Source organism: Sinohyriopsis cumingii, chromosome 12, assembly GCF_028554795.1.
Source record: "Sinohyriopsis cumingii isolate HCF-2022 chromosome 12, ASM2855479v2, whole genome shotgun sequence".
Taxonomy (NCBI): Eukaryota; Metazoa; Mollusca; class Bivalvia; order Unionida; family Unionidae; genus Sinohyriopsis; species Sinohyriopsis cumingii.
Genome location: NC_142972.1, coordinates 42,667,241 through 42,692,840, shown reverse-complemented (window position 1 = coordinate 42,692,840; position 25,600 = coordinate 42,667,241). Strand labels below are relative to the sequence as shown.

Genomic DNA, 25,600 nt, shown 5'->3' with positions numbered 1-25,600 from the left:
GTTATGTATATTTGATTTACTAGTATCTGATTTAATGTATATTTATTGCAATTTAATTGTTTGTCAGTTTTTAACAAAAATTAGTTTTCATTACATTATATTGTAATGTACAATTATTCCTTAGAGATTATACTTTATTCATAAAATAGTTTGACCTTGACTGTTAGTTTATAAACACCAGGTGTTGATCTAAATCCTGAACTTGTTTCACAATTTGTAGCATCCAGGTAAACAAGTTCTATCTTTATTTTAAAATGATTGGTTGTCGTCGAGGTCATGATGGTACTTCGTCTTTAAGATGTAAACCATTTTGTTTCATTTTTTTATTTCTTAGAGTAAAATGATTGGTTTTTGTCAGGGTCACACTGGATAGACGTAATCTTTAACAAGTACCTATTTTCTACAAACTTCGAGAAGATGACCACGTGACCCTTTGTTTACGTTTTTGACGACCATATAACCTTTACTTTGGAGAGTTATTCTCAGTAGAAGCTGGGCTGTTAAACTGGAACTTGTATGTTGTGCTGTTTGGAGTTATTTCAAATTACTTGGATTTAAAAGAATTAATCCTGTTATTTGTCTGGAAAATACGTGTGCTACGTAAATTGTTGAATAAGGACAGTTTTTTTATAAACATTTATTCAGCTATCAGAAACCGGACTGATAATTCTTGTTTTTACAAGGAACTGTATAATTCAAAACTACATTTTTCACCATACGTCATCGTGTTCCATCTTGGATTCTTCGTCGGGATTCGAACGTGAAATCAGATGAACATTTTCTTATTAGGACTTCAAAAAATATATTCTTGGATTATTCTTGGATTATTTTGAATTTGATTCTATAAAACAGTAAGTTCATATTTTTTCATTTCTACAGAATTTTTCCAGGGAAATAAATTATTGTATTTTTTAAAAGCTTGTTGGTTTTACTCTTTCTTGTGTTAGTGTTTATTCCAGCCTAAACACGTGACATAAAAGTATATAGGGAGAAAATTAAGAATTCGGTTTCATTCCCATTTCTGGAGTCCTTCACAATTTCTGCATTCCTGACGCAAGTCTGAAGACGTGTTTTATGTTGCATTTTGATATATCTCGAGAGGAAAAACATTTGTTCAGAATGTTCAGTGGTGATAGAAAGTGCTCATTATTTGGACTAAAATATTAGTCAGGAACTTTATTGGAAAGAAGTCTAGACAACACCATGTTGACTACGCCACGGTTAATGGAAGACCAGTACATTTCCGGTACAGAAAATTATAAGGACGTTTTTTCCTATAAGGACTTTTCTGAATTATCTTCATTATACTGTAAGTTCAATTCACATTTTTCATTTATTGCTTTAATAATTAAATTGTTTGTTAAGTTTTACAAAACTTGTTGGTTTTTGTGGGTCTGATTCTACATAAGTTTAAAAGTATGATTAACAGTATATGATTGCATGTGTGATTTTCCTTTTAAATTAATACAATATTTTCATCCCACTTTGTGACCATAAAAAAGCCATGTATTATCACCTAATTTTCCTTAAACTTCCTATATTCTTCAAATAATGATAATATTAATATTTTTCAAGTGTGGTACAGATAAGCTAATTAGAACATGATGTCTTTGGTAGATGAGTATAGCAAACTACGTTTAAATATCTGGGCTATAGTGGGAGTAGAAATAGTAAATCGGTCAAATAGTTCTCCTGTTTATTTTAAACGGCTGCTTTATGTATAACAATTCTACCCTATACAAATAAGACGAGGGTGCATGAGGAAAATGCAAGGAGAAATAGCAATTTGTACTGAACCCAATAAACGGAAATAAGAGAGATCTTATATAGCACTTACTAGCTTGTAGACTAAATACCCTCACGAGATACATAATCGACGAAATTGAATTGCGGAACCGTACCTAAGCATAAATTGGTAATTGATAAACATTCCATGCTTTGGGGTGTATTTTATGCAAGATAAATCATATGTGGGAAGGAATTATCCCATAATGGACCTCAAATTATATCTGGTCACTATTGGGGAGAATTCCTACTCACTACTTAAAGCACATAACCTGTGTCAAAACAAAGTAGACATTCTGTAATGCTAATTCAAATATATAATGGTCAGGTGAGAGTGACAGTTATTCACAAAAACGTTTATGAGACACTGATCTAAAATATTTGATACATTTTTATATGTTGGTAAAATCTTTACGGTATTAAAGCCATCACAATTTAAGTGGAACATTTTTGACAATCAATTTTATTCCACACCTAGTTATATTTGATTCGTAAGGCATGTTCTCTACGTTCACAAGAGATGTTACAATGAGGTTGGCCAGCAATCAAATCATCCTTCCACTGGGGCTCTTTATTAGCTGTAATGATAATGTATTATAGCATTACAACTAGAAGTGGGGACCCGAGTGGCCGAGTGGTCTAAAGCGCTCTCCGTCACGGATCAGTGCCATCTCACCTCTGTCTGCGTGGGTTCAAGTCTCGGGCTCGGCCAATGTGGATATGTGAGAAAGCTTGCTGGTAGCTTCTCGTGGGTCGGTGGTTCTTTCCGGGGTTTTCCCAAGTTCTTCCTCCATCATTAATACTGGCCGCCATGTATAGCCTATCTTGTGCTGAAAAATGGCGATAAACCCTATAACAACAACAGCAACAACTAGAAGTACATTTTTCTCCAACGATGACTTCTACAAGCTCATAATAGGGAATGTTAGATCATGTTATTGTAGATTTGCGATTTGTATAAATTATGAATGCAAAAAAAAATGCTGAATGAATGATCAATAAAGAGAGAGCGACTTAATCATCTTAGTACTGTTTTGCCTCCAAGCGAAGTTTGGTTCATAAATACTAATTTTGTTATTATGTAATAACTGATATTCTACCTTTCAGATAGCATTAATAGCGTTCTCCTGCCCATTCGAAGAGGCAATTTACCCGCTGTCTGTCCCTTTAAAACAGATCTTGTTTATCACATTTGGTAGGCGATCATTTTTGTGACAAATGTGATTATTACGTGGAAATATTCACATGAGGACACGTAATTTCCAAGTTGAGTTTCCTTGCAAACCATTCTATTAGGTTTGAGTTATTCCTTTCCTCTAAATGTTTGTTGCTTCTTTTAATTGTTTTAGTATGCATTGTCACAACATACATGGAGGATGATTTAGACGCCATAATGGTTGCCTGACAGATCGTGAACTGTTGATATATTATATTGGTATTAGTGTAATGGCTTGTAAATTTATTTTATTTTAGATGAGCCCACTAACAGCTATATCTTGCGTTACGTACCGTTCGAGCATTGGAAAATAACTCATCTCCAATCTACTTCTGGATCTGAGAACAATACTTACCATTATGGGAGAATATAACATTCTTTACCTCGCTTAATACTTCCTCTGATTCCCCCACCGTTCCAGATGGCGATGGGCGCAGCTCCCCATGTTTCGTTGTCATTCTTTTTGTCCAGATGAAAATCGATAATTGCATCCGTGAACAAATTACCTGAAATAATTTTTACAGAATCTACGTGTGATTAAATAACAACACTAAAGTCGCAATTCCACTGATTGTTTCATTTGCTGCAGTTGTCTAGCGCAAAAGGGCCTGGAAAGTTTTTCCCTGTTCATTTTGTATATGAATTACAGGTCTTGGGTGAACAAAAAGAGCACGTTTTCTAAGAGCCTTTATCATGGAATTCTGAAATGCATGCCCTGCACTTATGTGTACTCATGTTTACTTACAAGAAATTAATACCATTATTTTATGTTGAGAAAGAGGTGATGCAGGTAATTGTTTCCTTCCTTGGTATTTTTTTAATTTCCTGCACAGTTTATATCATATTTGGAATGCACACATTTTTAATATTTGGAACTTTAAATTATACTATCTCTGATTAAAGTAATGATATTATCGTCTTAATTTTGATAATAATTTAAGATTTCAATTAAATGAAGGTTCTAAAGAAGGTGATATATAGCACTGTGTTGTCCTCTTTATTTACAAATGTGGAAAAAGCCAGTAGCGAATCCTGAATGGAGGTGAGGATTCGGTTGACGCTCTCCTTTTGCTCCCAGTAAACGTATTTCACATTTAATTGAATACAGATGGTTGTCTATTTTAAGCGTAAACTAAAGATTATGTCAAAACTGAAACCACGTTAAAAGAAAAGAAAAGAAAAATCTCTCTGAGCCCTATATTTTTTTCTTATGTATGTACAGTTTATTACTTGGTCGCAAGGTAATGTATAGCTGTCAGATTTGAGTATGCCGGTATGTAATTGACGACTTGAGTTTATAATAATTATAATATATTTTGTTAAATGGAAAATTGAAATCTCAAGGCACTACTTTGTAGTTTGTCAGAAATAGAAATAATGATGCTTTTTACTAAATATTTAAGGCATAAAATAGCGGCGAAAAATATGGAAAGTAAGATCATTTACTTCCTTCTTTTAACATGTATTCCCTTTTATCGCTATTACAGCATTGCTAAATATTTTAATCAAATATTTTACGAAGAATAAACACATTGAACATTTTTCAGAATATGGCAAATTTTCACTCCATATTTCAGTTTGATTTTTGGTTTTAGCTTCTTGCTTTACCTTTTATTTAATATACCGTTTACATAATTTAAAACTATTCAGGTCGTATCTTTTTCTTGCAGTACAAAACTTTTACTTATCATACTAGGTTTAGAACTTACATATCACTCTGCACCATTTATTCAGTATTGTTCTGACGTGCTTTAAAATCCTATGTATGTATGTATGTATGTATGTATGTATGTATGTATGTATGTATGTATGTATGTAGATATGTATGTATGTATGTATGTATGTATGTATGTATGCATGTATGTATGTATGTATGTATGTATGTATTTATGTATGTATGTATGCATGTATGTATGTCCTTCCACTCCCACGACCATTCCCACCTAGACAGGACTTTTTGCTGAACAAACAAGATTGTCCATCTCTCAGGGGAAATAAGGACGATAAACAGAATTTTAACTCCTTCTCTAGATTATCTGCCCCTAAGATATTAGATTTTTAATTAATAACAAATTCGGACTGACGATTGCAAATTGAGAACTCGCGTGTCCATTTCGTGCGAAAACTATGAAGAGTAAACATCCCCATTACACCTTTTAAGATGGTTTTGACCTGTAGTGGTATCGATTCTTTTTCCATTACTTTTCGATGTACCAACAGCAGTGATGTCTACAACACACAAAAATATCAGCACAAATCTTCAGAAACATTACTTTATATTGGTATCGACTTTTATAGAATAACGCACCTGTCTACAGGGTCGAGACAAAACGGATCATTGCTAAATTCTACCAATGGGCTTTTCTACAGTCAGGAACAGAATATAAAACAACAAGAACGGTGCATTTAGAGTCGACAATAGGACTGCGAAAAGATGGTTTATGTATCATTATTGCTCATTTGAATATAAAACCCTTTATGAAAGCAAACATTATAACCTGATACAGCGGTACTTGCACAACAGTAGTCTACAGAAATACCGGTAGGCACTTCCGTTTCCAATCAATATGCTCCAATATATTTGACCTCATAGAAAACTATTATTTACCCAAGTTGCATTCTCTCAGTCGGCAAGACATCCGATCTCCATCCAGATGAACTGCCGTGGTCCCGATGATCTTGTTTTTTAGTTCCTTCAATGGCTGTGACATTTGCTGAACTACTTGTAAAGTGGCATTGTCTGTTAGAGATGATGCAGGTAAAGAGTACGAAGGTTTGACAATGAAAAAAAATATCGTAAGTTTCATCACATTTCTGGTTTATTACATAGTTGTATTGTCGTAAAATATTTAAAACTTTGTGTTCTTGTATAGTTGAAAATTTCAGCTGTCCAATTTACTTGAAATATTTGCATCAATGATAACATTACAAATGGATGATAGAAACCCATTAACGTTTTATAACAGCACTGCGAATACTCCGTGATCTATTGAGCACTATATAGTGAATGTGCAAAATTATTTAAATTCTTTTAACATTAATATCGAGCCGGTGAATGACAAGACATCTGTATTGCTTATACAGTGATCACTATTTTAAAATGAAACTTTTGGAGAGTGTTTCTGTAAAGACCTTTTTCAGGAAGTCGAATCTGGGGTTTTCCACTCCAATATTTGACGCATGCGCAATCAACGTAGGGCAACTTTTATGCGATTGTCATGAACATAGTGAAAAAACTTTCGTGAAGAAAGTTTCAAACAAATTTTTAAAGGTTTGACATCTGTACACCCTTCACAGAAATAGTGTGTTTAAAAATCATGAGTAAATAGTTCAGTAACCTGCCTAAAACAGAAAAGTAGATATGAGCACAAAAAGCATCAGAGAGGACCAGAACAGCGGAAAGAACCGATGGGCCCTAGGACAAATTATCCAATAGGCCCCAATGAATCACAAATTGAAACAACGGTGGACCCCCTGACCGTTCTGGTCCCGAGGAATTTGTCCTACTCTGTTCGCGGTCCTGAATAGGACTTACAAAGTTGTATCATCCATTTCTAAAAGGACAGGGGTTGGTGGACGATTTTAGTATGTGACCAGAATTACAATTTGTACAAATCTACGTGTATTTAGATGACTCTCCAACACTATATACTCGTGAAAACATGAGGATTTACAAATATCTTTGTTGCATATTATTAATTTCATAGTGGATGGATGCATACAGGTGAACACAGCATTATCAATGCCAGCGTAATCAGATCCTATGCCCAGTCCTGAGAAGCCACACGAATTACACATAGCTGATAGTACTGTAGCAACTGGACATTGCAAATGTATCGCCGGATGAGTTAATTCATCATTATTGTCCATATTTTTACATGGAGTTAGCAAACTAAGGAGAGAGAGAGAGAGAGAATAAATTTCTTAGCCAATCGAATGTATTATAAGCAGTTTTGGGATTCACATTCATTCCCATTTAATTTATTAACTAAATGGCAAATCTTTGAGGAATCTGCTTAATATGTGATGTGCCGCCTTTGGTGTTCATTGTATGCTGCTAATTAGGCAAGTTAACTTGTTTATTTTTGGATTATTCATTGCCATGCAGTCATAAGAGGGGGCGGAGTTTAGATGAGAATCACGATGCAGTAACATTAATCAATAGATACTCATTTATCGTTAAAAATACTAGATGAAAAAGTGCAGTTGAACTCTTATACTTGTGTACTGGCACAGTATTGTTTACTACTGTCTGCGGCGATCTGTGATGACAAATGTTCTATTCATGTAAGAAGTTTAGGTCACTCGATTTGCCCTATGTCAAATGCGCATGATTGTATCGGATGCGGATATGGGATATGTTTGGCCAGCTAAAAATAGTATCTGAAAATGATCTATACCTCTATATTCAGAAAATATTAGCTCGGATTAATGAGCTTGTACTATACTATACCTTGTTCCACGCTGTTGTTAAGTAGTATTGGATTGCCCGTCCAATTGACCGCTTCACCATTTGAGTTAAATGTTACATCTATACGACCTAGATATTTGCCCCAGGCAAAAGCTGTTACGACTGGCACCTTACGGCCGTCATCATTGACGACCACTGTTGGATAAAGTCCTTCGATAGATTCACTTGAGGGTTGAGAACCTTAATAAAACCAATAACAATTAACTGCTTTATTAAAGATAAACGGGGGGTGCTTCAATTATAGCACAGTTTGATAATTATTATTATAAAAAGGTCGAGGTATGACTCTGCATCTATAAAAAGAAAAGAGATATCTATGCCGTAATCTGCTTTCTAAATTCGCTGGCTTCATCTTATCTTAGACTCTTCAGAAAGCAAACAAATACCCATTCCTGATAATCTAGTTCAATTTTTGCATGTGTGTGCGCTTGTGTCGAAAATCAAGGTCATCAATGTCACCACTTACTTTCTAATTTTTTAAAAATCTTTTAGGACACAAATAAACGTAAGTCATTTTCACAATGACTATGACGGTGACAGTATTTATTTTTGGTAATTTGACATTACAAGATAATACGTTACAATCCCACAACATAATTCATAGTTGCGTCTGTATAAGTGCATTAAAAAAGTTTAAACCTATACGACAATATATAACAATTTCATATAGAATTTTGAGCAATATTGAAACAGAATTTTTTTTTTGCTATTATAAGTATGCGGAGCAGTCATAGCGGCGAGAAACAAGCTCTGTATGAAAATGCGTAACAGTAAACATATTTTAGATATTATATGCTTTTAAAAATAATTCGTATACTCGATGTTTTTCTGTAATTGAGGCGGAAATGAGCTGGGAGAACAAAAAGTCGACGGTCTCAGATCGGATAACTCATTTATTGATCTCCCCCATCTCCAAAAAAGAATTATGGTAACCTGTATACAAACATATCAAACAGTTTGATATATACGAATAATTACTTTTTACTTTGAACAACGTACATCAGTCAATAACATATATTCCTTCGACGTCGATTAGTTTCATTTAACACAGCCTAGAAGAGGCCAGTGTTGCAGTGCAAGAAATTCCTTTGTGGCACTCAGTACCAGTCATCATTTGCATGACCTCACTAGGAGCTAAGCTGCATTTTCTATATTTAAACTTTGTCTATTTCATCTTAAGTAATGTATTTAAACCTAGCATGCACAGACAAATACCTGTGTACAAAAAAGTGTGTGAATGTCCTCCTATTACTATATCCAAACTAGGTATGGCCTTGGCAATTTCTTGCTCCGTTATATAACCAGCGTGACCTAAAGCAATCAGAATGTTGACGCCTTGTGAAGTAAGTCGATCTGCCTCTTCTTTAATGGCCATAATTTCGTCGTGAAATTTCACCGTTGGTCCTTTGAAATACATAGGGAAAAATCAGTAACGTAATGCTAATAAGTTCTATTCGATTTTTTAAAGCTAGAGGTATCTACATTATCAACAAGCTGAACCAGCAACCGGATTAGAAATTAATACATTGACTATGACACAGATGCAATAGTAAGGGTTTGGGTATTAGAACCATAAATATTTTCTTAGTTTAAATCAATCTTTAACGTAATATTTACTAATATAGTGTTTGAAAAACAAATGTTAAATAAAAATATGCATTTTGGGTATATCACACGGATATGAAAAGGATACAGTTTCTTGGGAAAATCATCATTGAGTAGTAGTATGATTGATAATTCTTAGTCATTCACTCCGTTTAATTTCGCTATAAACTGTCTGATGGCAAATCCAATATTATTTTAGTAAGGTGTCTTGCGCAATTGCTTGGCTATTATTCAAAATTACCGGATGTAAAATAAATGAAAGTTTTAAGTCAGAGTTGTAATAGAGACATTTCCAGTCACATAGACGAAAACGACAGAGGACAAAATTTGAATGTTGTAAACTAAATGAAAAAAAAGAAACAGAACATGGAGGATGACATGCATAGTAGCATGAAGAAAGAAATACGTGACATCATATTGTATATTTGCATGGTATCTCTGCAACTTACAAGTATTTCAGACAGCATGCATAAAACAAAATGCACAATATATGAATGAGAAAATTGTGAATATATTTTAAGTCTAAAACAAGCAAACAAAATCAGAGGATGGAGGAAATGCAAGCAGAATAATGGTGACAAACAACCTAAGAAGCAAAAACAAAGAGAGGACATGTGCTATAGTTTATGATTCAGTTAAGTACGTTATTTTGCGAGGATTAAATTCTGGGCTTCAGATTTTAAATATGATTAACAAGAAACGCAAAGTATCATTGACCTTTAACTCAGTTTGACGCTCTATTTACTCTCTATCTACTTTTAACATTTAGCAAATATTTAAAGAAATGATCTCACACTGCACTGAAGAATGTAATTTTACTTGGAAACCATTAAACGTTTTGAATAAGTACACAATATCATTTGACAGTGTTTATTCTATTGACAGGTACATAGGACAGTGAGATTTAAAATTCTGGAGGAATCAACAATACTGGGCAGTATGAGTCGCAACAGCTGAATATTTTATTGAAATTTTAAAAAATCAAAGTGCCAGATTTAGTAACATCGGTACCGGCTTCAGAATATCCAGTGACTTTACCCGCTGAACGAGATTTTAATGTAAACAATAATGACACAGTGTTAAAGCAGTTTAACATAATCTGTTAGTATGTAAACTTGAGATGAGATGTCAGGCAACATTTACGCTAGGATGAATATAGCTGATGAGAAAATAATTTGGGCATACTTGTGTTTGCGGGGCAGTAATGATTAGTCAGCACAATGGATATAAATATTAAATCTTAGAATTATGTCAACTATTTTTAGGTGCTCAAATTCAGAACAAAACATATAGCACAATATGCTCCAGTATCCAAGACACTGAACAAAACGCTATTTGATAAATTACTTTTAAACAGGCATGGTTAAGTATTACATGAAAACCAATCGCGATAAGGTTAAGAAATATTCAATATTCAATTTCCAACTTTAGACTTGACTATCCTATTTGTGATACTGGTATATTTTGTTTCCAAGTAATATGGCGATAAATATAGATAACATTGTTGGCTATAATAAACTTGAAGAAGTAAATCACCATAGGTCCTTAAATTAAGATTGACCGCTGCAACAAATTACGGTGTGGTAAAATATCTTATTCACGTAACTGACAAAATTTTTTATCAATTCGTCAAAAGACAAAAAGCAAGCTAAAAAGAAGTGTAAGTAAGCACCTCTTCGGAGAAGACTGGCAAATATGATTACAATCATGTAATAGCAACGGTAAATGATCTCAAGTCAAACACTATGAACCAAACAAGTAATAATAACACATTAATATGATTATAAAGGCAGGATATGGCTAAATTTAATTTCTGGAATAGGTTATGAATATTTGGCATCCTTTCAGATGTTGTATATACACACGACACCTAAACTGTAAATATTAGGCGAGCTAATGCAAAACCTTGCAAACCCTAACAATTTGTCTATCGTTTTCTTTCAGTTGCCAGTTTATTACTCTGTCCATTTGTTGGGCCAATACTGTTAAACTTTTTTATACATCTCTAACAAACATTTGTCAAGTATTCTGGTAATTTATTAGCGAATCATTTAGTGTTACTTTCCACTCCACTTTCAGCGCATGTGTTCTTCCAGCACCACCTGGTGAACGTTCTACCAACTTTGTACTAACAAAGCAAGAGTTGCTATAATCATGTATATGCCTACAATAATCGTAGTTATTGCTTTGTTATTCTTTTGGAACATTCTATTTAGCCTTTCAGATCTTGTCGTTTTTTCTATAACTTTTGAATTTATATATTCGATATTTTATTTATCCAACTCTTAACTTCGCTTTACCTCCAATTCAGCAGGCGCTTCATGATATTTAACATTTGATTCTCTTTTTTATGCAAGGCAAATAATCTTTGTTGTCATCTGGAAGTTTTCCGCGTTAATGTTTTCTTTTGTGTCATTCAATTATCAAAGTATGAACCTCATTTAGGTGCGTCTCAACCGGTTTATTTGAGTTCATTTTTGCATCTATATTCCGTTGGGAATTAAAATTCATTTGCTAATTTTACACTTTGGTATTTGCAGATGACGGCGTTGTGCTTCTTCTGTGTCTTTTTTCTTTAAAATATTAATAAAAAATGACTAGCTTTAAGTTTTGTTTGTTATGATGTGAGTGCCTCCTTTGTATTTTTCTGACTTATATGTAATTCTGGTCGCGACTTTCTTTCGAATAATATATGCATTTCACTTTTATTGCCTTTAAACACGATCTTGTGATATTTCTTGACAAAATTCGTAACTCAAGTTTCAACTGTTAATAAAGCTAAAATCTTGTATTTTACGAGCGTTAAATCTGTCGATTGGTAAGGAGTTTACTGATGAGTTGCCAAACGGTTTCATTCATTTAAACATTGTTCATCGTATGTAATTATTCTTCGTAGTCATATTCCGATCTCGTGGATCTTCAAGCATGTCAGAATATTTATAAGACTAACCATCCTCTGCATTGTTCAACCTATTAAAAATAACTTGAATACGAACTAGGTTTCACGGAAGATAAAAACTCATGAGACTTATTTCCACTCAATTTATAGAATACAAACAAGACTTGAACGTAGTATAGAACCCCTAAAAAGAATACTGGTAATATTTTATCTGACAATGAGTTGCAACATAAATGGACAGGTAGAAAGTTTAGAATAATATCCAAGTCATCGACAGTTATTGTCCTCTGAGCATAAACATACTTGAGGATTAAATCTCTATTAAATGATGATTTGAAATGAATTACATAAATAGATAGGTAACGCTTGCACGATATCAATTTGTATTAGATGCTTTACTGGGGGTTTCTCAGATTGGGATTTTTTCTGCTTTGAGTGCTAGCTTGATTGCATTTAAACACATGAACTTTAGCACGTCAGTTGAATACAAAACAGATAAGAACTGTGATTTATATTTAATTTGCATTGTTTGCTAAATAATAATTTTTTTATATTATATGTTATTGATAATGTGAGATTGTATGACGGACATTGCATTGTCCAGATTCAATTTCATTTTCTATTTGACCTGAATCATTGATTCTTTTTAATTCTGCAAACAACTACATAGCTTTAAAAAAATTCGATATCTATGGGGAATCTATTAGGATCATTATCTTTGCCTGAGTCAAGGATATGGTGTTTACCATGTTCTTCATTATAATTATTTTATCTAGTAAACATTGCGAACCTGCTGAAACGTTCTTTTTCATCAGGTAACAGTTTTATTTAGTGTCATGTTTACCCCGACCCAGAGTAGCCCAGTTTGAAACATGTATAATCAAGATAATTCTGACGGGTCATTGTTTGATGTCGAACATTGCCGAAGGCTATCACTAATCCGTTACGTAAGACTGTTGTGGCTAGAATCGAAAAACCGGACATCGGAGTTGCGAGGAGCCCGATAGCCAGTTATCACATAGGTGTCGAAATGTTTCCCAGAACAAAAGAAATTGCATGAAGAAGTGGGAGTGTCCTAACTTCTTTCCCCTGCAAACAGACAGACAGGTTGAACTGGCCGCTAAGACGATTGGACAGGGGCACAGCGCCACCCAATCAGAATCGAGATAGGGGGAGACCTTGATTTGGGTAGAATGATATCCCTGCGTTTTCCGGCAAAAGTTAGTTCGCTGAGAGAAATTACCCAGAGAAGAGGTTAGCGTAACTCCGAATAGCCATTCGTTATTGGCGGGAAAATCTTAGAGCGGGAAATTCTAAGTACAGAAAGCTTCAAAAGGTCAGTAGATATTTGTTCGGTCTTTGTGGAATGCGACTGCATTTTAATTGTAGGTCGTATGTATACTTTATTATTACTAGAATCGTAGTACGAAGAATTACTTTGTTTTGTTAATATGTTTGCATATTTTTGAAGAAATGAGTTGATATTTGTAAAGAATTATATAGCTTGTCAGCCGTCGTAAGAGTTAATATTGTAATTTACTATGTGGGTATTTTATAGTAGACTAACACATATGTTCATATGATTATAGATTTTGCCATTGTTGAATATTTGTAATGTACAGACATGCGTCTGATTTTGTCAGATTGTAGTACGATGAGATTAAATATATATGTGTATATACTGACGTGACGCAATGTATTGATGTCTGTATAACAATTTGCTGATACTGTGTTATTACGCCATTGTTTACCCTGCAAGAAGTGTGTGGGAATTTCGATGTGTATGCATGCGTGGCCGAAACAGTGACAGCTATCTGATGGTTAATTGTCGTTATAGTGTGAGGTGAGGTTCGATAAAACATTTGTTAACGCCTTGTGGTTTTTCACAGGAAGCTTTGAGGGACAGACCAGTTAAAGTTTGGTCCCGTTGTCTCAGATAGAGAGACGGAGGAAAAGAGAAGAAAGGAGAAGAAGGTAGAGTTGAAGTCTGGGAGCGGAATTGGAGGAGGAGATAATAGAGAGGGAAAGGAGAAGAAAGGAGAAGTTGAAGTCTGGAGCGAAGGAGGAGGAAATAGTAGAGAGGGAAACGGAGACAAAGGAGGAGTTAGAGGAGCGGAAAGAAGGAAGGAATCAGCGGGAAGAAATAGATGAGTAGATGCAAGGACAGGGGGAAAATCGAACTCACACTGTAAATCACGGGATGAATTAGGCTGTCACTTGGTCGAGGGAAAGACGAGTGATTGGAAGTTATCGTTTTAAATTATCACGTTTATTAAATTGTTATTGATTGAATTTCATCTTCGTGTTCTCTATAATTTAACCGTCGGCATTGCTGACTGGGGGCTCAGAGCTGTAAATCTACATCATCACTAATTTAACTTTCTAACCTAACGAGCCAGGGTGGAACTTTCAATTTAATTTAATTAAATTATATTGGGAGAACCCCACCCCAATACGACAGAACGCCACATTTAGAAAATACTAATTGTGACATATGGTCATATAGAAGATTATATAATCTTGTTTTTCTAGAAATTCTTCATTCTTGTTTTAAGATCTGCGATGAATAATGGTGTTTTTGTTGTGACCAGTAGTTAATTTTGTTGGATTTTTTATATTCAAATTCACTGGAAATACAAAGTGTCCTTAAAACAAAATACTTGCTGCTGGACTACCACGGCAGCTTTTCAAGGCAAGAAAAAAGTCACCGCTTTGCTTGTGTATGCGTGCCCTATCTTGCCGAATACCAGCGGCACGCCTGATAATGATGGACGTTTTGACATCGCATCCCGCGAAAGTTCCTTGTAGACTTCGTTCCTACTGTCTAGTCGTATTTGTGACCACCAGAAGTCTCAAGCTTCCATGTACAACGCGTACAATACATAAGCATTTAAAGGATGTTGCCGCGGTACCACTGGATGGTGCTTGTTAGTCCTCTTGGCTGCGTAAATACTGTGTAAAGGCGTTGCTGTTACTAAATCTCTTCACCGCGCTGGATAAATAATGAACAGGCTATTCATGATTGCTCCCACAGCGGACGTTAAGAAATACAACCGCAGATCAACAACGCCGCACAAGGCTTCATATAGTGATCCCAGCTCAATATTCATATACCGAAGTTGAGCTGCAACAACGCTAATACGGTCGTCCTATTCTGCGGAACTGAGGTCCACGGCATGCAGAAGGTGCATGCCACATACTGTGCTGCCGACATAAAATGACCCGATTTTCATTTTTTGTTTGTTTGAGATACATCCCGAATATTCACCGTCATAGAACATAGCAACGCAGGACCATTTAATTTTCGACCTGGTCTAATTAAGGCCTGGGTCAATTGTACTTTTTGTAATGTCGTTCAAAATCTTTAACAACGGTCATGCCATTGATATAAATGATAAGCGCAAAAGACATGATGTGCTTACTGAAGGGGTACTATTCTCGATTCACATCCGTCAGCTCTCACATGTAAAAGTCACCTACTAGCAAAAGAAACGCTTTTTGACCCTCATAAAGTCAGTCATTAACATTGCTGAGGCCACCTCTAACGTAGAAAATGACATCCAGGGCACTTGAGATTAGGTCAAGTTTGTAATGCAAGTCATCAATAACGTCAGAATGAAACTATTTCTACACAAAAAAGCTGCCCGAAGACTTCAGTGGTGCCCTGCCAAAGTCGCCCCGCCGAAGTCCAAGTCCGCCATCATCATACACATAACGTTTACAGCGCATGGATCGCAAATTTATTCTGGAAATGTGAGATGTAGTTAACGTAGCTGTTACACAAATAAACTTGGAAATGCTGCTATTATCAGTGAAATATGGAAAAGCAAGCCAGACTTACTTGCAAGACGATTAGCCAAAGTTGGTATTTCGAGAGATTTTGGGAAAAACATGAAAACGGGTAGTTTATCTAAACTTTAGTGCTTAAAAAAAAGAGGACCAAAGCATTGAGAACCACATAGGCAAAGGTCTGTCGGCTGAATGGAGGTAGTTTCACAACCCACCATCCAAAGGCAGCATGAAACGTTTGCATAACAAAGGAACATCAACGCAGTGTAAAAACATGCCGTGAAGCAAGCTTCGCACGCACCAACCGGATGGAGGCAGCAAATTATTTGTTTCTCGAAATGAAGCGGAAGTCAAGCAGGTAGGGCAAGCCCAACGCCACATCGTCCTTCCGGCAGCTCAAGAGTGATCGCGTAATGATTTGATCTTTTTGGAAATGAGTAATCTAGCCTCTAAGGCCATGATGTCAGACTCACAGCAAAGAAAATAAAACCGGTCATACTTCCGGGGTATCACATCACCTTGGTTCATATTTATTGTCTTCTATGAGGTATACTATTTAATAGCCGCTCACAAACATATATGACCGCAGTCAGAACGGCAAGAGAATGGCATACGAAAGACATCTGGTGACTCTTAGCAAAAGGCAGCTCAGGTTAGACACAGTATTGGACGCGGAAACTTCTTTCCACCGACGCTAATTTGAAGTGTTCCCGTAACACACATTATGTTTACTGACATATTCGGACGAGACAGTACTTCCCGTACGTCCTCGCCAACTACGGGGATACTACTGGACTTGGAGCGTGTATCAACCACGCTACTGGAGCAAATACATACAACCGGTTTAGCTATGTTGAAAGAAACTCGGGTGTAGACGTCAATACGCTCCTCACCAACCCAGCCAACGTAGCGGTCGGCGATATTACTGTCTTTGCCGCGTAATGTACACTGGTAGATGGTGAAACACCTATTGACTGCTTTTAAGTTCCTGAGGTTGCGCGGGTTTCTGTTTGTAATGTGGCTGATCCCACCCAGCTATTAAATGTCTCCACGGAAAGGTATGCCGGTAGCTACGAGGATCTCGGGGCTCATAAGACCAGCGATCGCATGACAGACGACCTACGAAGGAGGATTATCTGGATCGAATCCGTGGTGGACTGCACCGAGCCCAAAGAGGCGACTTAAAAAGCATACGTAAATCGCAGTTTGGTCAAATAAAAAGAAACAAACAAAACAGTTACAGGACTCTCAGATGATAATGGCGGTTGTGGCTTTTATGTATCAGCAAGTTCGGAGTGTTCCAACAACAGTGTTACTTACCATTTCAAATACTTAACCCAGTCAATAATAAATGGGCCGCTCAAAAAAAAAACAAAAAAAAACCCATAAATTAACAAAACCAAAGTATGGATAAAGTGGGCTTTGCTGACGAAGGAAAAATATGGAAATTGATCGTATTTGCGGTATTAAATAACTTCATCACACATTTAAAACTGGACAAAAGACCATATAATAGATGATAAACTGAACTATTCAAGCACCAAAGGTTTATCATCAATCCTTTGCCTATTGTGGCCTAAGGTGTTCACCGCTAATTTATTGTGAGCTATCTCAAATTGGCATTTTTATACATTTGACGAATTTATTAGTCATGAAGCGCAGCACAAACCATACCGTAGGTACATATGAATGATGTCCCATATCAAGCGACAGGGTGCCACACGACAATAACTGTCAGTGCATAACAAGGCCGACCTCGCAGCATTATCAAGCAGTCTTTTAACGCAGACCACCGTGACCCGATTGTATTCTGATAGCGCAGGGACCTTACAAGCTGGGACGTAAATGTCTGCGCTTCTCATTATCACAGTAGGCGTTGTATAAACCACTTTTCAGTTTTCACCGCTATTGATGCATTAAGCAGCGACTGTATATCCGTGGAAAATATCAGACAGTACATTGACGACGGTGGTACCTCGACGGTATTAAAGACTGGCACTCTAGTAAATCATAAACTAAATTATATTTATGCTCTTATTCTTCATTTGCTTGCTTGTTTGCTTTGTTGCCGGTGTAAGCAGATGATGACGAATTAGAACTGGAATTAGCGAAGATATTGAAATCAATTTCATAACTGACGATTATTTATGAATCTCGCACAATGACCGGGTTCATCAATTGATAGATGGAAATGGTGTCGTTCCTAAATGGAACTAATAAGAACGTGTAACTTCAGCGAGAAATCAAATAAGAATCAACTTATAGAACTGATAAACAAATATAACGGCCAAAGAGCCACCGCGCAAGGTGCGCAACTCTAAGTCTGCTTAGAAATAATAATATAATACTTTACTACTGCCTGTGAAAAATTACTACTGTCTATGATACCCTCCTTATGTCTGTGTTACTTTACTGCTGCCTATGATACCTTACTACTGTCTATGATACCTTACTACTCCATATGATACTTTACTACTGTCTATGATAAATTACTACTGTCTATGATACTTTACTACTGTCTATGATACATTACTATTGTCTATGATATCCTACTGCTGTCAATGATACTTTACTTCTGTTTATGATACCTTAATATTGTCTATGATACCATAATTATGTCTAAGTTACTTTACTGCTGTCTATGGTACCTTACTACTGCCAATGATACCTTACTAATGACCATGCTACCATACTACTGTCTATGATACATTGCTACTGTCTATGATAAATTACTACTGTCTATGATACCTTACTACTCCATTTGATACATTGCTACTGTACATGATACACTACTGCTGTACACTATACTTTACTGCTATGATACCTTACTACTGTCTATGATACCTTAAAGCTGTCAGTGACACCTTATCACTGTCAATGATATCTTACTAGTATATTTGATACCTTACTAATACCTATGATATCTTACTTCTGTCTATGATACCTTACCAACTGTCAAAGATATCTTATTACTGTCTATGATATATTGTAGTGTCAAAGATACCTTACTAATGTACATCATATCTAACTATAGCCAATGATACCTTATTACCGTATGTGATGGCTTACTACTGTATATGATACCCTGTCACTGTCAAAGTTGCCTTACTACTGTATATGGTATCTTACTACTGTCAAAGATACATTAATACTGTCTATGATTACATACTACTGTATATGTTACCTTACGATTATATATGATACCTTATTATTATTATGATACATTACTTCTGTTTATGATAGATTACTATTGTCTATGATAACTTACTAATACGATACCTTAATACCGTCTATGATACCTTACTACCGTATGTGATACCTTACTACTGTAATAACTGGAGTAGTCAAATGGTTTATAATTCTCAGACACTTACAACCTACATTAGAACTTGTATTATTTGACGGCATAACAAAAAACCTATAGTTTATGGTACACCAGTAAGGTGTATGAAATTAAACGTTATTAACAATTACACTACTTGAGTACTTCTAAAAGAGAACTTGTGTAAAAAAAACTTGAATTTAAAAACTGGCCAGATAGTACAAAATGTAATTTGAAACATTCACGTCGATATAACATTCGATTTAAAAAATTGAAATAGTTTTATTGCCCCAGCAGAGAAGAACAGCCTATTAAAAGACTAGAAAACGAAGAATGCTTGCAACACAAATTATTATCGATTTATCTTGTGTTTTTCCTTCCGTTACTAGTGTGATTTTTATTATATGTCACCTGGCAGAACTCACTCTTAGTTTCGAGGGCACAATTTCATTATCAGACGCAGTTCTGATTCGTTACAATTTTATCAGTCACAGTACATAGGATAAGCAAACCTGCGTTTGAGGTATAGGCCGTCTCTTGTGTTGTGAAACCAATGATTCCAACTTTCTCCCCACTGGTTAGTGTCTTGACCACAGACTTGTTGAACTTCCCCTGCAAGCGAGACTCCTCGCTGACGTCAATATTGGCGCTCAGAACTGGAAAAGTTACGTTGTCAAGGAAACGAACCAGTCCTTCAACCCCTCGATCAAACTCATGGTTGCCAAGGCACTTAAAATATTCAAATGTAGAATTAATTAGGATGCCGTTTGGCTAAATTGTCAAGTCTTTAAAGGTCGGCATCAAAGGGTAAGACTTTATTTCAAGAAGTAATCACACTACCATAGATACTGAGTATATTTAAACCTTGTGAATTCGCTAAATTGCACCTTGTGTACTCGCCTATACGTGGAGTCAAACTGCAAGCAGCAAAGATCCATATCTGATGTAGTATCATGCGACCAGATTATGTGTAGTTTGTTTTACTGATTACTCTAAACAGACTATACAGACCCAGATCGGCCGGCGCATTACGCGACAACATATCTGGGTCTGTGCAGGCTTGCATTTGGACTCGTCTTATAAGCTAGTAAATACCGTAATGGATACGACTTTGTGGATGTTTTGGTTTTCACAAGAATTGAAGATTCAGCAAATAATGCTCATTATGTAAGGGGCCATGACCGTGTACTATATGCATCCAGTATGGACAATGATATGTACTGCATCCAGTATGCAAAAGTACTATGAATAGCAATTATGTTAACAGCATCATGTGTGTAATATACGTCCAGTATGGAATGTAATATGTACAGCATCTATTATGTACTATGCATCCAGTAAGGACGGTAATATGTACAGCATATAGTTTGCAGGGTAGTATGAAAAGCATCCAGTATGTACTATGTATCCAGCATGGAAAATAATCTGAACAGCATCCAGTATGTACTATGCATCCAATATGTAATATGCATCCAGTATGTAATATGCATCCAGGACTTACTATGCATCAATTATGTACTATGCATCAAGTATAGACAGTACGAGAAATTAAAGAGTATATATATATATATATATATATATATATATATATATATATATATATATATATATATATATATATATATATATATTCCAAAACGTTTCCTTTTGGATAACATTCAAGAATTTCATGAAATTTGTTTTAAGTATAATATTTATAAGTATATTAGTTATAAGTATAGACCATTCTCAGAATGTATTCATGTATTCATGTGACCCTGGGTCAACGAATCCAAAACGAGGCTAAGATAGGCACCAGCTTCATTTTACCTCGCAACCATGGCTGCTATAGTTGACACCGGCAACGGAAAAAATCGTGACAATTATTGTTGTGTTCCATTGTGCAGTGGGAATGCTAGAAGTCATATAGATTTAAGCTTCCACCATATCCCATCAGTGAAGAAGATGGAGCTTCGTAGAAAATGGATTGTTGCAATACGTCGTGATGAGGGGCCGAATTTTAAGGTAAGAAACTGGATGATTGTTGGTGTGTTTATATTTTCTTGCAACTGAATGATGTAAGAAAGAGAAATCCAAACGCAAAATAGATTCTATCGATGAAGCAAATGATTGTATTTATGTGAGTTTTATAATGACAGGTTCCACGCAGCGCATTTATATAAGAAATTATGAATTAATGTAGGAGTAGTAAGTACAGAAAAAGTGAACTTTATTACCTCGTTAAAAAAAGTAGAAAGTAGAATGTAAATGACCACGATAGAGAAGAGAGATAGCACCAGTACAACGAAAATGATGAGAGTACAAGTTGAATGAAATTACGAGAGAGAGAGAGAGAGAGAAAGAGGATAAGAATTAATGAAACTGTTGATAAAACATATTATGTGTGTAAATGTAAGGGAAAACGCACACTTAAATTACAGGCCATTAAAATTCTATCATTGTAGTAAGTTAATGTTAGAGAATCCCCCTCCAAAGGGAAGCATATATATATATATATATATATATATATATATATATATATATATATATATATATATATATATATATATATGTGTGTGTGTGTGTGTGTGTGTGTGTGTGTGTGTGTGTGTGTGATTTTTTCCCTCCCTTTTGTCTTCATATTCTGGCATTTTATTTACTAATGATATAATTTCAACGGCCTGTGCTGAAATAACTGGGTTTTCTTACAACTAATTATTGCAATTAACTCATAGTTTGTTTTTTCTTTTGTTAGATTGTCACAAATACAGTTGTCTGTTCTAGACAATTTAAGCAACATGACTATAGATGGACACCCAACAGACGTTGCTTAAAACGAGATGCTATTCCATCAATTTTTACTTGGACAACTGAAGGGAAAGCAAGAAAACCACCTGCAGTGAGACAACGAATCGCAGAGAAGGTGGATAACACCATTTGGGAAGAGACACCAGTGATGAAAGTCTCAACGAATGTAAAAGAAATATCTGGCAAACAGCTCAGATCGTTACTCGATGTACAGTAGGACGCCATACTTTTTTCTCAATCTGCCTATCTTAGCCTCGTTTTCGCGATACATTAATATTCATGAGAATCTCATAAGAATGGTCTGTATGGTACACATTAAAATATGCGTATTAGAAGTATCTTTAATGTTAAAAAGAATGGTATTTGCTTTTTAAGACTTGAAAGAATTATTGACTATATAGATTTGTTTAAACTTGAACATCATTTCATTTGACCTAGTGAGTCCTTGCCGGAGACCTCAATCACTGAATATAACAGATAACAAATAATTCAAGATAGCGTCTCGATAAGAAGGCTTTAGTGTGTAGTGCAAAAGTAAACACCGTGTTTTGAGATTTTGTAGCTAAAGCAAACATCATAGAACAGCAAATATTTATTGACGGCTGACGTGTTTTCACTTCTTGGATCCCCTCATAGTGCTTGTAGCCACACATAATATGCACGAAGCTGATGCATTCACTAACCAAGAAAATAAGATAAAGCTTGAAACTCCAAGTGAATTTAAGTTTAATGATATCTAAAACCTATTGATGAACACCGCAATACAAGTTTATTGCACTTGCGAGGGGTCGTATGTTTTGTTCACGCGTGATTGCAGCATATAAATAAACAATACACAAACTTCTCACAAGCAGTTTACCTAAGGTACACTACCATATCGTGTCGCTGAACGCAGTTTGTACCGTAGGAGTACCGTAAATAGGATTTCTTTTTACAGTTACTGTGGTGTTTTATACAGATACGTGTGTTTTATACAGGTAAACATGCACAGTGCTAATGAGTTCTAAAGGTAATATGGAAATGATAACCTAAATCCGGTTGTCGTCATATAATAAATGTGACTTTATTCATTTTGATCCTCTACATGTCATGATTGCGTGGTATGAGAAAATTTATTCCATGGTAATTTTCTTTGTCTTGAACTAAGTGATTTTGTTCATTTTTATTTATATTCAGATTTTATTACACATTATATACTCTTTTGCATACATTATTTTCATATTTAGGAGTCTCTAATTAATAAAGTTGTAATCCTAGCCTCTAATCTTTGTTTTGCTATGATCCTTTGATCTTAAACCAAGTAATAAAAAATAGCGAATACAAACAAGCTTTGTAAAATTTAAAAATATAATGTATATCCCTACAATACAAAGTGAAAAATTAAACATAAATTACAGTATGGTGAAGTAAATCCTAAATAGTCCCGAATTTGCTATCAAGTCCAAAAGTATCGAACAATCTAAATGAGTCCCAATGGTATTCCGAATAATGTTCACTATTGTACTGATGTACCTATATTTCTAATGAATCACAACGATATAAATAAAAAAATGTCTGTAAATAATTTCGCAGTTGATAAAACAGCTATAATTTCCAGGTAATCCGAATAGTCCAAGCGCTTTCTAATTCTAATGAATGGTTGAATTAAATAAATGAATCATCTCCATCAAAAACAAATATATATGCATACAAGACTGATGTTAATACTAGGAATGCTCAATTCTTCGTAATTCAACTCTTACATACAAAGATAAGACGTAATACAGAGAGCGTCGTATCTTGATTCTAAAATGATCTGAGCTGTACACAAGGTCATGTGGTTCACACTAGCTAATCATGGATTCGGTCATTCACAAAGTCATGTCCTGAAACCAGATCACGTGATGTTTACTTGGTTAAAAGAAGCACTAAACCTTGAATCATTGAATGAATATATGCATTACGATGATAAAAATGACGTCTTCTTTAAAGTGCAAATTTACGATCATGAAGAACACTAAAAAAACGTCCTTAACCAAATGACCAATACATATAATATCATAAAAGGGAATACACATAATAAAGATATACATACCAGTTTATAGATATGCGGTTTTTGTGACTTTAGCAATTTCCTGTGTCAATTGGAGACACCAAATATTTTCTTTTCTAAGATATTTCAACACCTGCTATATTTCAATGTGTACAGTGTGAAAGTTTGAGAATACTGCGATGCTGAGTAATCTAGTTAGTAATATTTTATAAAAACACTCTTCCACGTCCCGTTACCATTAATGTATCTTGCTTCAAGTATTATCCGTGCCAACCTCTATATGTTCTAAATCTAACATCTTCCACGAAATCTTCGCCCTGTTATAAAATTATCATATTGATATGTTCAATTATTAAGACTTTAATATATCTTTTATATCGATGGTATGTACAGTGAAACTGTCAAAGCTGTATTTATATACTAGGCATGCACATTAAACCTGTCGAGCTTTAGATGTATTTACATGCAAGACATGTACATTATACCTGTCAAAGCTTTACAGTATCTGTATGCAAAGTAATATGTACACCATCATGTATGCACGATGCATCATGTATGAACAATAATATGCACACCATCCTGTATGTATTATGTAGCCCATATGCACAATAATATGTACACCATCTTGTATGTACTATGCATCATGTATGCACAGTAATATGTACACCGTCCTATATATAATATGCATCATGTATGCACAGTAATATATACACCATATGTACTATGCATCCCATATGCACAATAATATGTACACCAGCCTGTAAGTACTATGTATCATGTATGCTTATTAATATGTACACCTTCCATTATGTTCAGTAGTATGTACATCATCCCCTATGCACTATATTTAACCTCTCAAAGCTTTACAGTATCCTGTATGCACGGTAATATGTACACCACCCTGTATGCACTATGCATCCTGTATGCACAGTAATATGTGCACCATCTTGTATGTACTATGCATCCAGTATGGACAAAAATATGTACAGCATCCAGTATGTTCAATAGTATGTACAGCATCTCCTATGCACTACATTATATCTGTCAAAACTTTACATGTATTCATATACAAGACATGTACATAAAACCTCTCAAAGCTTTGCATGTATTAATACAAGAGATGTACATGAAACCTGTCAAAGCTTTACATGTATTTATAAACAAAACATGTACATAGAACCTGTCAAAGCTTTACATTTATTTATATACTAGGTAAATGTCTTTCTTCAAATACTTGATTACCTTGTCTCTGAAATGTTTCAGAGTTTCTGTGCTCATTTTGTGTTGTCAGTTGAATATGCAGCATGCTCTTCTTTAGATTGCACAATGAATATAACCTTGTATAAACGCTCCTATTAACTGTTATTCATTTATCTTCTGTAGATTGAACAATGAATATAACCTTGCATGCAACACTCCTATTAACTGTTATTTCTTTCTCTTCTTTAGCAGCAGAGAGACTGAGCCCACCAACTATTTCGTCCAACAGAACCTTCTATCGAAAACACTCTTGATAGAAGTATTGTCTTCACAAAATAAACCCTTCTAGTCAGAAAACACTATAAATAGGCTTTCTCCGCTGACCAAAAGGGTTATCTCATGAAAAATATCTACCTATATAAGTACTTCTCGATACAAGGGTCTACTAGACGAAACATTCGGTGTTGTTTCAGTCTCTCTGCTGCTCAAAATTC

At 35.1% G+C, this 25,600-nt stretch overlaps 1 protein-coding gene across 1 annotated transcript in view; it reads right to left on the bottom strand.

The window, feature by feature from the left end:
• Positions 1 to 25,600, bottom strand: part of LOC149786337 (snake venom 5'-nucleotidase-like) — an 88,051-nt gene that overhangs the window by 10,963 nt on the left and 51,488 nt on the right. Inside the window, exons 2-6 of the mRNA XM_089976748.1 lie at positions 19,600 to 19,816; positions 8,688 to 8,876; positions 7,455 to 7,652; positions 5,610 to 5,741; positions 3,385 to 3,507 (exon numbers count right to left, since the gene is read on the bottom strand). Coding sequence (XP_089832874.1) covers positions 3,385 to 3,507; positions 5,610 to 5,741; positions 7,455 to 7,652; positions 8,688 to 8,876; positions 19,600 to 19,816 — 859 coding nt within the window. The remainder of the gene's footprint in view (positions 1 to 3,384; positions 3,508 to 5,609; positions 5,742 to 7,454; positions 7,653 to 8,687; positions 8,877 to 19,599; positions 19,817 to 25,600) is intronic.